The 15,751-nt window shown below is 36.4% G+C and overlaps 1 protein-coding gene across 3 annotated transcripts in view; it reads left to right on the top strand.

Moving 5' to 3' along the window:
• Nucleotides 1–13,909, top strand: part of cabp1b (calcium binding protein 1b) — a 28,124-nt gene extending 14,215 nt beyond the window's left edge. For 2 of the 3 annotated variants that reach the window (XM_088435254.1, XM_088435253.1), the window contains exons 2-8: nt 4,786–4,957; nt 7,397–7,427; nt 7,507–7,650; nt 9,070–9,179; nt 9,451–9,525; nt 9,642–9,714; nt 11,900–13,909. In XM_088435254.1, coding sequence (XP_088291380.1) covers nt 4,895–4,957; nt 7,397–7,427; nt 7,507–7,650; nt 9,070–9,179; nt 9,451–9,525; nt 9,642–9,714; nt 11,900–11,925 — 522 coding nt within the window. In that variant the 5' untranslated portion in view covers nt 4,786–4,894 and the 3' untranslated portion in view covers nt 11,926–13,909. The remainder of the gene's footprint in view (nt 1–4,785; nt 4,958–7,396; nt 7,428–7,506; nt 7,651–9,069; nt 9,180–9,450; nt 9,526–9,641; nt 9,715–11,899) is intronic. The other variant, XM_088435252.1, reaches the window with a different exon arrangement.
• The last annotated feature ends 1,842 nt before the right edge of the window (nt 13,910–15,751 follow it).

Below are 15,751 nucleotides of genomic sequence, written 5' to 3' on the forward strand. Positions count from 1 at the left end.
GTAGTAGGATGTGCTTTGTTCACGATGCTTCCCTTACGTCGCAGTTTGAGTGCTGGCAAATGCGTGTCATGTTTGTAGGAGTACCAATGCATTGTGGAGAGTTGGTCAGTGCCACATGAGGCCAACCAGTCGATCATGTCAACAGTAGAACTTTAGTCGCATCAATACTTTGGCACTTCTGCTGTAAAGTTGAACACAAGCCATTGCAGACCGCTGATCAGCCTTATCATGGATAAGGATTATTGTCTTGTACTATAGGACCATTAGAAACACTGAAAAACTGTTACAAAAATGTATACATGTTAATATGTTACCCCCTTTGTTGCAGGTGAAATTGACCCATTTTAAAGTGAAAGAAAAACATTGAAGTCATGTTTAAAGGTTTCCTCTTTCACACGAGTTTGATTGATTGAGAATAATTGAGCATAAAAATTCAATGTTAAAAAGACAAAGTCAGAAAAAATATCAATACATATCATAGTTCAGGACAATTTACATGTTGTATATGTATATATGTTCATAAGGATTGGGAAAAAATCTATTTTTACCCTTTGTTCTCTATAAATAATTAAAAATCGCAATATCTGTTTGATTTTAAAGCAACTAATTCAGACTATATATAAAACAACAGTGCTTTTGTTTACATATGTTTCAAATAATTGTATCAAAAGAGTCAAAAGAAGCTAACCTGTTGTTAGCATCTCTTGTTTTGTTGAAGGCCAAATTGACACACAAATACATTTTTAAACATGTATCCCTCGTAATACTTTGTAAAAAAAAAACAAAACAAAAAAAAAACAAGTCTTCGAAATGGGTTAATTTGACCTCAATATACATGTGAACATTTTTAAGTTATGCAAGGGTAAAAAGAAGTTAATGCTCCCATTATGTCACAGGTCAAATTGATCCATTGGAAAAAGTAGGTAGGTCAATTTGATACAATCTAAGGATAAATTTAAGGACGTTTTTAAAAAATAAATGACCCTCCTGTTTAGGTAAATGAATATAAATACTTAATAGGCCTGTTCCAATCACATTTTTTGTACCCAAGTCAGAGTCACCTGACTTGGAGGATCAACTGATGCAGAGTGCCAATACCTGGATCATATATTGGGGGAAAAAATATGCATCCAAATTGTCATTATTTTTAAAACCCTGAGTTGGTCACCTCCCCACATTTTCAAACATTGTTGGTCACGTGGGGTGTTTGCACACCTCAACATAAAAAACATTATCGTTTCAATCATACAACTGGTTCAATGTGTCCGGAAAGAGACGGAGACTAAAATTTTAACATAGAAATTATGAGCATTTAAAAAAGATTGGTGTGTCCAAACACCCCATGGGATCAACACATAGTTAACTATTCCAATGATGGGACATTTGTTATGGTTAGTAGAACAGTGGTTTTAACAAAGTAAAACATTTAAATTCTTGTTTCCAGTTTTAGAGTGGCGTTAAATAGAGTTATAGCTCGATCCTTTGCACTGCACAAAATGCTAAATTTGTGCGAATTGCAAGTCTCTTTTGTACACATTGCAAGTCCTACTTTCCACATTATTATTTTAACATTTTTATTATGATTATTAAATGATGCTAGCTTCACATTAGCTTCTCACAACCATTACCAGAACATTTCCCGACTGGCGACCATTTCGTTAGCTGCTAACAGCTGTTGGGATGTTGCATTTTAATCAAATGGATTTTTGTTTTTTGCTGTTGGTGTCTGTGAACCTTTGGATAAGTGTGCTGCTTTTAAAAGAAAAGAAAAAAATGAAAACCTCCTCTTTATCCACCATTGCTGCTTAGCAGAAAATGATTTAATTGGTCCCGTTTTCAGATTATGTGATCATTAGCTGGACAACCCTAATACATAAATAAACAAATAAATAAGGGATGTTCAATAACACTTTTTCACAATGAGTAGTCATTGACACTGATTTCAAGCACTTATACTGCTAGTACTTTTGATACACAACATTTTAAAAAGAAAAAAGATAAATAATTTAAATGATTAACAATACAGATTTTTTCTGTCTATTTCATAGAATTAATAAGATTTTTCTATGCTTCTAGGTACTAATTTCCAGTTTAAGATTGTTAAAATTACTCTGAGACAGACACAAGTATTGGCTGCCATCGCAATATATTGAAATAAGAAAAGTTATCGGCCGAATACCAATACTTGTTATCGACCTTACAAACAAATAAACAAAATATTTACAATTATCCAGTATGTTACAAGTCAAATTAAGCTATTTCAATGAAAAAGTTAAAACCTTGCCGTAATGTTGTGTATTAGTCAAGTCTTTGTAAAAAAATTTTCAAGCTAAAAAAAATTATATATATATATATATATATATATATATATATATATATATATATATATATATATATATATATATATATATATATATATATATATATATATATAAATAAATAAATAAATAAATATATATATATATATATATATATATATATATATATATATATATATATATATATATATATATATATATATATATATATATATATATATATATAAAATATGCCTTGTTGGAACACAATTGTTGTTCACTGTAATAGTGCACATTTCATATTGTTGCTAACAATCTAGAAGAAAAGTTTATGCAAAAATCTATTGCTGGTATTTTTCTGAATGATTGGGTTTGAAGGTAATCTATTTCGCAAAGGATGCCCAAGTTTATCCCTATTGCATTTCGTTTCCTTTTCTCTGGTTATCCTCTCATTCTATTTGACAGCATTGGCAAACATCATTTGGCCGGAGTTGCAACATTTCTGTAGAATATTAAGAATTCCTTTTCAAGAAATGATGTCAGATTTTGAGGTTTCTGTACAGTAAGATAGTATTTAATGGAGAACATGAAAACGTGCGTGCCAACAACTTGCACAGTGTAACATCTGCTGTCTTCATTGCAAAGCCTTAAATTGGCTGCTCAGTGAATGCCTACCAGCTGCAGCTGAACATTGTTAACATTAAAAAAAAAAAAAAATACAGTTGAAGCACGCACTTGCCGGACGACGACTTGCTCGACTTGGTTCTTTCCTCCTGACTTTTTTTTTCTTTATGCGTGTTATGTAACTGTCCGCGCGTGGCTCGGTAGTAATTTTCTGGCACGATGTATCTTCCGCAAACAGCCCCTGCGCCATGCATCACTTGCTCAGATTAGCCAGTGGGCATGGAGCCCCCATGCTTGGCTACTGCAGAAATGCACAAAGTGTCTACATTCGGGCTGACATGGCAGCAGATGGAGCGGAAAGGTCATTTCGAGTATGGGACAGTATGTTCGTTTAGTGTAAATACGCGCTTGAAATTTTGGATGCTGGTGTAAAGATGCATGCAAAGATCGCGGCTCTCAGTAATTCAGCGTGGCAGTCAGGACTATCAGAAGATGTGATCGGAGATGCCGCATTCTATTTTCAGTCTTTTTGCAGCTATGCCTTGTTTACATGTACCACTAACAAGGAAGTGCCCTGATTTAATTAACCTGTAGCTCCTTCTGTAATTGGGACGCCTTTGCACAAGAGCCTTGTTCGCCCTCGGGTTGATGAGCTTAATTGGTGATTATGAATAAATGGCTGGCTGCGCATAAAAATCCTCCCCTGGACTGCTCTAGTAAAATGTGCATGTTCAGGTCCAGGTTTTAGGCCAAGGTTGATACACAGTTCATAGTTTCTATTAGGCTTTGTGCATCTGTTATCGCGCCTTATTTCATACTCTTCTTTACTTGTCTAATTGTTCTGAAATGTTTTGAAAAATGTTCAATCTAAAAAAAGGAATAAATCTAACTTTTTCATTACCATTACTCGAAATATTGACAATGTGCATTGATTTTGAAAGTTATGGAACGATATTAGAGGTTTCGAAGGATGCGAGATATTGAATGCAATGAATAGTTTTTCAAATGTGTCATTGGGAATGTTTGTGAAATTTTGGGGGGCAGAGGAAATTTTGGCAAGTTGGAATTGATTTCCAAGGTGAATTGAGGATTTAGAATTTTGAATATCGCGAATCGATTTTGTTGAACGTATCTTTGAGAACTTTACTTGGGGAAATTTTTGAATTTTTGGAAATCAGAATTTTTGACAGAAAAATTGAAGATGGACATTTTGAATTCTAGATGGTCACAATGTGAATCAGTTTTGTTGAAAGTATAGTTGGGTATAAATACATAGCTCCCTCCTAGCCAAGAAGCAATGGATTTTGACTGCTCTTAAAAGACTTTTGAAATGTGTTTCATAATGGATTGGATGTCCGCTGTTTGGAATATTTTAGGTAGGTTGATAATTTGTAAAAATCCTAGATCATGTGCGGATTGACCGTCAGTATTGATTTGTTAAAAAGAAAAAAAAAGTAATTGTACTTTTGAAAATATGAGGTCGTAGTTGCATTTTACTTGTATGTGCACTGGTAAGGCAGCGCTACACCGATGAGAAAAGGCTGTGACCACTTGTGAGACAGGCAGTAGAATTTTTGTGCGCCGATGTTAAGATGTTGAAAGGAGTGCATAGCTTCCAGAGTTGAAGAAAGGCTGCCATGGGCACTTTGTTGTTTTTGAAAGACGTCAACTTTAGAGTAAAAAGCGCATCTGACGTAGAAAAACTATTCCGCCTCCCAACCCTGACATTGATCTTCCATAATGACCGACTCCAAATGCGCAAATGACTGACAGACTTGCACTTGAAGCCCTCATCCCTTCCCCGCGTTTGACTCTGCCCCGATTCAAACTTCAATACCCTAACCCTGGACCGATTCCGCTCCAGGACAAGAAGAAAAACTACAAAGCGGTGCAGTCCTGTGAGGAGGCGGGCTCAGGGGGGGCCTATCTGGAACCGTTAGTGGCCCTGGCCCAGAACGGTGCCAACATGCACAATGTGCTGGGGCCCGCATGCATCTTTCTACGCAAGGGCTTCGCCGAGAGCCGGCAGGCTGTACGTAAGTCCAGAAAGTAGCGCGTTCATGCATGCTGAGAGATAAGTGCGCCGTCACATCAGCACTTACTGTACATACACAAATTTGACCCAAAAAAAGAACGATATTTTCAATATGTCGCTTGAATGCACAAGCAGGGTCCCAGATGCACCCAGACATTTTTCTATGTGGTGCCCAGGGTGTTTTACATATACATATATATCAGAGGCAGTCTTTGACTTACACATGTATGTCTTCAGTGATGTCTGACTCTGGGGACGTCACATGACCAAATCCAAATAAACAGGTGATTGGTCATTGGGGTTAGGGTCATTTTCAGATGACAGGAACTGGAAAATGTGCATTTAAAAGGCGTTCACAGAAAAAAAGATTTCAGTCATCAAATGAATTAGAAACAAATGGATAACGGTTTACTGTTGAAAGTGACTAAATAATAATATCGCCTTAATTTGTATTTCATAATCACAATATAAATCAGTATCAAGTGTAGACTAGTGGGTCCGCAAGTAGTAAGTGGCGGCCATTAAACAGAAATGCAAGTCACGAGTACATTCATGCTGACTGTATTTTTGTTTTATTTATTTATTTATTTTTAATCCTGGCATTATAAGATCTGGTCAGGGCAAAGTTTGACATGCATTGTAATGTGTGTGTGTGTGTGTGTGTGTGTGTGTGTGTGTGTGTGTTCTTTAACTAACCCCATTGCATTTATATTTTTTATAAAGCCATTCTGCAGAACCGCTGGAGCTTTTTGTCACAAGTTTAATACAAAAGTTGATTCACACAATTTGGTTTTGTGTTATTATAGATTCAAAATTTGTAATACAATAATGTAAATCATAACTAAATGTTTATTTCCATCCAAATACATTTGTCAAGTTCTGTTTGGATTTTGTGGGTTTTTTGTTGTTGTGGGCTATCAGGGTTTTTTGACTTTTGTTTTTGTTCATGTTTCTGTTCTTTATTGTCTCTCATCAGTCTCACTGTTTCTACCTGTCCTTGTCAAGCTGCCCCTGTGTGTTGACCAATCAGCTCCCTCTGCCAATGGTTTCCTGTCCAGTTGTCTTGTGTTGTCTCATTAGTTGTGAGAGTATTTAGTCTCCAGTTTCCTTTCATTTGGTATTGGGTTATTGTCATACCGTCACTCTGTTTCACTAGTCTCCTTTTTTTTCACTTGAGTCTGTTAATCCAAGTTTATTTTTGTAGTAGGTTATTTTTTTAATAGTATACAGAATATGCGGTATACTGTTGTATATTTTTAGATATACTCTTGATGCCATTTCCACTCAAAAAGCCATTCACATCTTACAGTTGCTGTCAAACCACAACAAGGTGTGCACTCAGAAAGCATCACAGTCATTTCGGGTTCAGTGCTTTCAAGGACATGCCTTAAGTCATTTTCTGTATTTAGTTAAAATTGGACATTTTTACATGGAGTGGGGGTCATATGTTTAAAATAATGTGCTCCAACTGCTTCAAAATTGAGACAAAATGTGACATTTTTATCTCAGAATGAGGGTTGCATTGATGGAGCAATTATGCTGTAGAATACCATGGTTTGTACAAATGTTGCCATTTCTATGGCTGCGAAAGGGGAAAAAAAACAGCTTGCATGCGGATTATTTCACTTTATGGTTTAGTGGCAGTGACATCACACGTCAGACTTTCTTCATCTTAAACAAATCATATCTGTCAAGGGAGGCGAGCGTGACTGCGCTGATGAGTTGTGAGATGGCGGTTCCATTTTGGACGCGGCGGTTGTCTCGCCACACTCGCGTGGTCACACTTGTCACGAGTACACGTGTATAGTAGCAGGCTACAGAGAGTTAGTAATAAGAGTTAGCAAAAGTCAAAATGTTAAATCAAACCACCAAATGTAACCAGAAATATATGTTCTCACAAACGGAATTTCATTCAAGGAGGCAGCACTTCATAGACTCGACTGTGTGTTTGTGACGCATGAATGACACCTAACACACTTATAAGAAGTGAACTCTCATATGAATAACAAACAAAATTCAACGCAGCTCTGCTTACCTTTTTGCTTGCACATGATAGCAGGACAAGCAGGGTGACGAATGTGGGATTTTCTGTATGAGGATGCCCCGGCATGTCACCTGAAAGTGGCTTTAGATCATCAGTCAGTTTAACCACTCATGTCAAGGAGGGAGAATCTGTTTGGGATCAGTTCACTGATTTTTGATTTCACATATTCATGCTAGCTCTTACAAGCTAGCTCCATCAATTGACTCTTTCAAAGTCCAGTTTGAAGTCATATTATTCTCTTCTCTCATTTTGAAAGTAGCACAGGTTCATATCCATAAAGTATTTATCGGTTTATTGTTAACGCTCCCATGCTGCGTGAGGCGTGCTGTGATCTGGCACAGTTTGTATCCTAACAGAAATGATGGGCTTCTAATCCTCCCATGTGATTCCTTACAGGATAGAGAGCTGCGACCAGAAGAAATGGATGGTAAGAGACAGCGACAAATATAAAACAGCCCCAAGTTTAAGATTAATCATGTGATAATTAGCCACCGATGTGCTCCCAGAGCTGCGTGAGGCATTCAAGGAGTTCGACAAGGACAAAGATGGCTTCATCGGCTGCAAAGACTTGGGCAACTGCATGAGGACGATGGGATACATGCCCACAGAGATGGAGCTGATCGAACTTAGCCAGCAGATCAACATGAATCGTACGTTAGCTCGTTATCCAGGCGGTCCCCCTTGGATGTTCTAAATTCCATTCAATTTCTTCTCAGTCAATCAAACAGACATACTGTGTTTTCCGGACTATAAGGCACGCTGGTATATATGCCGCAGCAGCAAAATATGAGAAAAAAAAAAAACATTTTTGTCACGGATCAGCCGCACTGGACTATAAGCCGCGGGTAATAACAAAAGATTTTTACGCAAAAAGATGGTAGAGTATATGAGGTTTATAAATTTTTTTAGTTATTCAATTTTTTTGTAATTGTCTGCCAACAGCAACATCCTCTTTTTAACAGACTGAACATGCCTGCATGTTTAGTCCCAACATATTTATAGAAAATTAATGGATGGATATTTTCAACACAAACAGAATACTGTTAGTTAAATAGTAGTTCAAAATCAATTCTTCAATAGCATCTTTTTTGTCTCCCTTTGTTTGATAGTTTATTTTAGTGAACATAATAACACATTCTACATAATTCATATACAATCATAAATACATAAATAAAATCACATATACTGTGTACTGTATATAAAATTTACACATCACAAATTTACCCAAACTGTTATACATTCTCTTATCAAATTTAGACATATGATTTTTTTAAATAATAAATTGTTTAAACTCCTTTTGAGCACAGCCATTGAGTCACATCTTTTCAGTTCTATTTGATAGTTGCTCCATATATTGACACCTCAAACAGATACACACATTTGTATGCTGGTGGGTAGCAAAAAAAAAAAAAAAAAAACCCACACAGATAAGCCGCACTGGACTATACGCCGCCGGACTCAAAACATGAGGAAAAAGTCGTGGCGTAAAGTCCGAAAAATACAGTAAATTAAAACAAAGAAAGAAATATTTAATATATGATCTTATTTACTTTAGTACATATTACACGTGCTATGCATACATTATGTTACATGTTTATCATGAATGTAGGGTATGGATACTTATCGCTGCTAAACAAGAGAAATTGCAAATCCGAAACCTATATGCTTAACAGAACGTGAGAGATTCACGAAAACTTTCATCAAAATCGACTTGGTTAAACTCATCCGGTTATTTAGCATAGAATGATGATTTTTGACTTGACTTCCCCAGTAAAAAAATGATTGTAAAGGTAAATTGTAAATGTTAACCAATATACAGCTAAAAAATATTTAATGGAAATATGTTTAAAAATTAAATGTATAAACTGACCTTAACTACTGGATTAAAAAGAAGTTAAGATATTTTACATGCATATTTCAACAATTTAATGCAGATATTCTCTCACATAGTACAAGAATACCATCACATGTACTTTAACCGCAGATTTAGAAAAAATGTTATACTGAACATTTTATTAGGTTCACTATTCTTTTCTTTCTTTTTTTTTTTTTTTCAATGTCTACAACAGTGGGCGGACATGTCGACTTTGAGGACTTTGTTGAGCTCATGGGTCCAAAACTTCTGGCTGAGACTGCAGACATGATCGGCGTGAAGGAGCTGCGTGATGCGTTCAAGGAGGTGGAGCTATCATCCATCATTTTATTGTCTTGTGATTTTCTTTCTTTTTTTTTTTTTTTTTTTTTTTAATCTTCATCCTTGGTGTAACTCACCTAGTCCAAAGTCAGCTGTAATAGGCTGGAGCTTATGTACAACCCCAATGAGGATAAGTAGCAAACGCAAATGGATGGAAGGAGTGAATTGTGGGGTATAAGAAGGACATATATATAAGTATCTGTTTGTTGTGATTATGGTTTAAAAAAAAAAGATTCAGTAACCTTGTTGTTTTCAGTTTGACACCAATGGTGACGGTCAGATCAGCACAGCAGAACTCAGAGAAGCAATGAAAAAGCTTTTGGGACAACAGGTAATCAGTGCATGCAATCGTTTCATTTTTTTCCGCAGAAATCTACAGTCAAACACAACAATAAAGCTGTTACATGAACAATTCCTTGATATTGCCAATCAAAACTACCTTTTCAGGTAGGTCACAGAGATTTGGAGGACATTTTACGAGACATAGACCTCAATGGAGACGGACATGTGGATTTTGAAGGTATGAAATTCCATTATTTGTTTATGTTATAGTCCCATTCTTAAAATATGGAATTTGTGGTTTGTTAACTAAGATTTTATGATCACAATTTTCAGAAAGAAATCAAAAAATGTTTCATGATATGTGAAACATATCATAGGGAATCTGACCTACATATGTACACTGAAAATAGTTTATTCAATTTTATTTCATTAGGTGGTGAAAGAATAAAATCATATGGATTCAGATACATTTTTATGTGGATGTATATTATTCTTAAAAACATATATGGATTCAGTTGCATTTATTTTCTGCAACCGCTTGACGAAATGAAATTAAATAAATCAAATGCAACTCTGTTTTTGTAATATTTTTGATATATATAATATATCCCAATTTTTTGTACGAATAAAAAATAAATTGAACAAATCTGCTTCCCGCCGTTTAATGATGCTGAATTCACTCTGCCAAATAATTAAAAAACAACATTACACCACATGCCAACGGCATGTCATGAAGGCCAAAATAAAAATAATTACATAAAAAAATACATGTACAGCAAAGCAAGGCACACTTTTGTTTTGAAGTCAGCCTTCAAAGCATTGATTGATAGATGCTAGCCATTACGCTATTAGCCATTAGCTAGCCATATGCACTAGCTGCCATTCGAAAATAATATCCAATGGCTAATTGAAGAATGCTGAAAAACTGCTCGTTAGTGGCTAAAATCCCCAGCATTAGCGGTAGCCGCTAGCTGTAAGGTGCATTAAAATGCAGTCGGACATTTCAAACTCAGACAGGAAAAAAAGGATCCATCTGCGCATTAAACACTAATAACTGCAAATATCTAAACAATGTGTGCTTTCTATCAATCTATGATAACTGACCAATATCAAGAAGATTGATCAGTGTGAAATTACATTGATATTTTCCTTAATTTCAGTAAATGGTCTATCAAGTAGCTTAATTTTACATTACCTAAAAAAATAACAATGCTTACATCTCCCATTCAAAATGTATTGTCAATCAAATCTTTTTGAGTCAAAAACCGCTTTGTATCAAAAACCATTCTGAATTGAATCGTAGACCTAAATACTAGAATTGAATATATGAGACATCTTAGCTTCCCATCTTTAATAAATATATTATACAGATATATATGCACTCTTCTCCTTCCTCACATTTAAAGCACATGCCGTCTGTGGGGGAAGAACGGTGCAAGTGTGTCTGTCAGATTATCTTCATGGGGATTATGTCACCTCAAAGATTAAACAACCCCCAATCCACACACACATACACATACACATACACATACACATACAGAGAGAGCATATTTGCTGCAAGGGATGAGAATATCAGAGAGCATTGCGTTATGTTTTTTGATGAGTAAATGCTACAGCGAAGGTCTGGTTCATTTGAGGCACACATGTACTTAGCTGCAGTATAGATTGTGTCATAAAAGTGAAATTTGCTGCCAAAAGCCAGATTTTTAAGCAGATGCCTACTTATTTAAATGTCATAGACTGAATCACTTTTGATAATGACTTAAAATATTTGTGGTCAATTTGAAGCCAGAAAGCAAGCAATATGTTCCTGGTAGCTCTCCTCTTATTAACTATCTAACATTTTATCTGATATCTAAATATTAAAACGAAAAAATATAGGCAAAAGAAATCCTCTTTTTTAGGATTTTTTTTGTAAATTACCGTGATAAATATTTGGCAATACCAAACATTTGTCTTTGTCATTGATACAATGCATGGCTGGAGTAGTTTGCAGATCTTCTGATTGGCAGCACTGCTGAGTTGGCAGATTTAACGCCCCTTGAGGAAACCATGGGAAACATTTTGTTTACAGTTATAGACAGCGCCAAGTACAGAAATAGCCTCAGATACTGGGTCATCAAGGCAAAAACACTTTTAGCATCAATACTGTGCCACAGTCAACTGTAGCTATTTGCAGATAGAAACAAATGGCAAAAAAAGTATATTTACACCAATTGAAATGCAATGGATTTTTTGTCTTTGTTTATTTTTCATTTTTCTTTATTTTTGTTCAAAATATATTCTTAACTTAAAAAACATGTGTGTGTGTGTGTGTGTGTGTGTGTGGGGGGGGGGGGGGGGGGGGGTGACTATGCAGGTCATATTCTGCACCAAATAGTCTCCACTTAACATACTTGTGCTGCTGTGTCTCATTTTGGCAGAATTTGTACGGATGATGTCTCGATGACTTGGCGGAGAGTGAAAAATCGTTTCAAGTCCGCCCTGAAACTGCGACATCGGAGCACAATGCACAACAAGTCGAGTGGACAGTGTGTGTTGAGTGTATTCTCTTGTTGTTTCTTTGAAAACAAACCTATTTGTTTGGACTAGAAACCTTATTTCATAAGGAGCAATCAGCACATTTTCTTCTGGTATGGTTGGTGCTAATGTGCTTGTGAAGCTGAGTATATCCATTTGACAATACCATTTAATGTGTAGCGATTTAGATGATGTCATCCACTGAGAACCTATGAGAGCACAGGAACTCACTTAACTGCTGGTAAAAAACATGGAGGTTATCTCAGGGTTCTTTTTCTACACAGGTTATACATCCACACCACAAGTGGAAAGGTGAAATGCGCAACGGGATATTGAGGGGGATGGAGAGGCTCTCATTGGGGAATATTAAGCGAGGTTCAAGGCTAAAGGCAAAAGCACAAACAATGCGGCAATATGGACATATCTGTGCTGTCTTGTCGAAAAAGTGTCATTGTGTTTTTTGTGCATATTCTTGTTACCTCTCCAGGCTGTAGATATTTTCCCATTATGCCGTCAATGAACACTTCATGGTATGTTGTTGTTTTTTTTTTCTGTGATGAAACCTCATGTAGCAAAGACGGATAACTGGATTTAATAATGTTCTATTTTTTTTGTCTGAAATATGTGTCTTTTTCTGTGTAATAAGATTTCCTCATGAAGATATTCTTGAAGCAAGTTGTACAGTGCATAGGAAACATCTGCACACCCCTGTTCAATTCCTTGTTTTTGTAATATGAGAAAAAAAACAAGACGAATAATTTCAAAGCTTGTTTGGAACGGTTACAGACACTACTATTCGCACAAAATATTCCATCTTATTCTGGAAACCAAAAAAAGAAAGTAATTAATCCCCAAATGAAACGGTGTAAATGTATTTACAGTTAAATGGCAGCGGAGGTGTTTACTGACTTGCATTTAACACGACTTTGAATGTGATTGGTTAATTCTGAACGCAGCCACATTCTCAGTTATGAATGGGTGTGTACACCTGTGCAACTACAGTAGTTGAGTTGTTTCTTTAAGAATGTTTTTATTTAATTGAGTTGCGGTCAAATTTATGGTGAAAGCTTTGAAAGACTCTTGCAACTTAAACAGGGGTGTGTAGACTTTTTGTATCCACTGTGTCTATGTACAGGTGATCTTTGAAACATTCCATACTGCTTATGATTATCATTGTGCATGGTTAGAAAGATTTTTTATTTGATATGAATTTCCTAAAGCACATAGCAATGTGAGATTTTTATTTATTATTATATTTTCTAACTATACTGTAATGTTAGTTGTGTGTTCTGCATCTCTGAAGGGCATTTTTTTTTTTTTTTTTTTAAATACCCCAAAACACATATATGGGCAAAATTGATGGCAAATCCCACGACAGTCACTAAAATAATTGCAATTGGACACTGAATGCCTCAAAGCTGCGAATAGTCAAATCATTTCTAAGGAATGATGACCACAACAATTTATTTCCAGAAGTAGATGTTTTATTACTTTCATCCGTTTCAGGTCATTTCAGTGAGCATTGTAGCTGTTTCCTTCTTCAACAGACAATTTTGTCCACGTGTGTTATCCGGACAATCGACCTCATGTGTCAACTGGCCCCATTCACTCTAATCTGTTAATTAAATGAGGTGTTTTCTACATATCAATAAGGGAGCAGCAGTGTTTGTTTCCTTATGCACAAAAGCCAAAGAAAGTTGACAAAACTATAAATTGACGATAAAGTACAAGGTATGCAGGATGTTTTGTCATTTTAATAAATAAAGAGACTGTTCCTAAAAGTGCATGCCAAGTGGAGATGTAAGACCGAAAGGGAATTCTTATACTCGTCATAACTGTGTGAAAACTATGCATGCTAAAAGCAATTTGTAGCAGATTTTCTGGTGGAATAAAGGTTTTTATGACATGCAGAATTTGACTAGTGTGACTTGTTGTTGTCTTTGGGGAGTGGGCTCTCAGTTGTCCTCACGTGCAATATAATTAATTTATGCATGGCAATATTTCCCTGCTGTCAGATTAATGTCCAGTGCTCAGACAGTGACAGCACCCCGTAAGACAATTCTGCTTTTTGCAGCTTTAACATGCTGCTAGCATCCTGAAAAACTGAAATTTCTCTGTAGTAACCAGATGGAGATAACAAATGCCTACAAATACCTGCTTCTGCTGTATGCTCTCATGCTATAAAGTATGTAAATGTATTACTTTAGCTTTCATGCAGTTTTCACTCAGGCCTTCTTTTCACGTAACCAGGGATATTTAAACTGGGATAATTCTCCCCTCTCCATGCGTTTGAAACACACACACACACACACACACACACACACACACACACGTTTTTTTTTTTTAGCTCTGTTTATTAATTTAAAAAAAATGTTCTACACAAATCCGTATAGTACTGTTCAATTCATTCATAAGCATGCCAAGCCGCTAGGTGGCAATAGTCTCACCAAATTCTGTCCAATCAGAAATAAGTTCTGGTCTCTTCAAGTCACTGATGTGTTTGCCGTTAAATAAAGAAGCGTGATGAGCAAAGCTCCAGTTCATGATTGCTACATGTAAACACGGATGCAGAAAATTTTGCAAATCTCCACCTTCTCAGAGTTTTTAGAGAGCTTCTTTTTTTATGAAGAAAAAAAAAAACACTCAGGCAAATATAGAAAATAGGGCCAATTAGAGTCATTTACCATCCGTTTGCACCCTATATTTCCCAAAATAAGCGACCTGTGGGGGAATGCTAACTGTCCAAAACCTGTCCCGCATTTGCCTTGAGCACATTGTAATGTCAAACACAGTGGGTGTGCTCAACGTTAGCAACTTAGCATTTATGGAAGTATCTGGCTGTGTTCAAAGGGCTGTCATGACTGAACCAGAATATTTTCAATTTGTTAAATTTAATGTGCAAATTAAGAAAGGGACGGTAGAAGTTTTTCGCTTTGACGTGAGAAAGTGAGAAAGAGAGCGACAGAGAGACAAAATACACCTTGCTCTCCCTTCATCGAGCTGCCTTCACTGCATCTTTGTTACGTGTTCTTGTTTATTACGTGCGAGTCAGATGAATGAGACCCGGACTTGCAATATTTTGTTTCTCCTCTTCTCTTTCTAATATTAGCATGTAAATGTTGCATCATTCATTACATAACCTTTTCATGTTCATGTCTTTCAGCTATGAGCACAGTAATGTAATAGTTAAATTAGTTAACAAAACACTGCACCGTGTCATTCTGGTGAATTGAGCAAACTTTTAAAACATCCACTTTAATGACCGCTCAAATCCAGAGGGACAGCCACTGCCAGATCCTCCCTCCAGAGGGAACTGTTAGCCCAGAGGGCCTGTTGGCCCCCACATCCCTATCCAACCCCACCCCCACCCTCAGCCCGAGGGGGCTTTGTGATGGCTCTCGGGAGGGGACGTTATTCTTTGCTCACAGGACTGTCATCTGTGTGATGTTGACACTCTAGGGAGTGAAGGCAGCATCTGTATTTTTAAGGCATGATATTGAGATAACAAGCTGAGCTCCAGCACAGAAAGGAGCCCTTTTCTTTTGGTGCAAAATTTTTGTAATATTGTTAATTCATTAATTTTTGGGGAGTTGATCTAATTGTAACAGAATAAAGGGTGCACCTATTTTAACTACAAAACCAGGGTACACAAATTCCAATATTGTATTTGTGTTGAATTAGGGGATTTTTCCCTGTCTAATTCAGCAGAGGCCTAACTGTTCTCACTGAGCAATTACCTCGTGGTGTGGAGTAAA

The sequence above is a fragment of the Hippichthys cyanospilos genome, chromosome 15 (genome assembly GCF_059441005.1).
Source record: "Hippichthys cyanospilos isolate Australia breed blue-spotted pipefish chromosome 15, RoL_Hcya_1.0, whole genome shotgun sequence".
Taxonomy (NCBI): domain Eukaryota; kingdom Metazoa; phylum Chordata; class Actinopteri; order Syngnathiformes; family Syngnathidae; genus Hippichthys; species Hippichthys cyanospilos.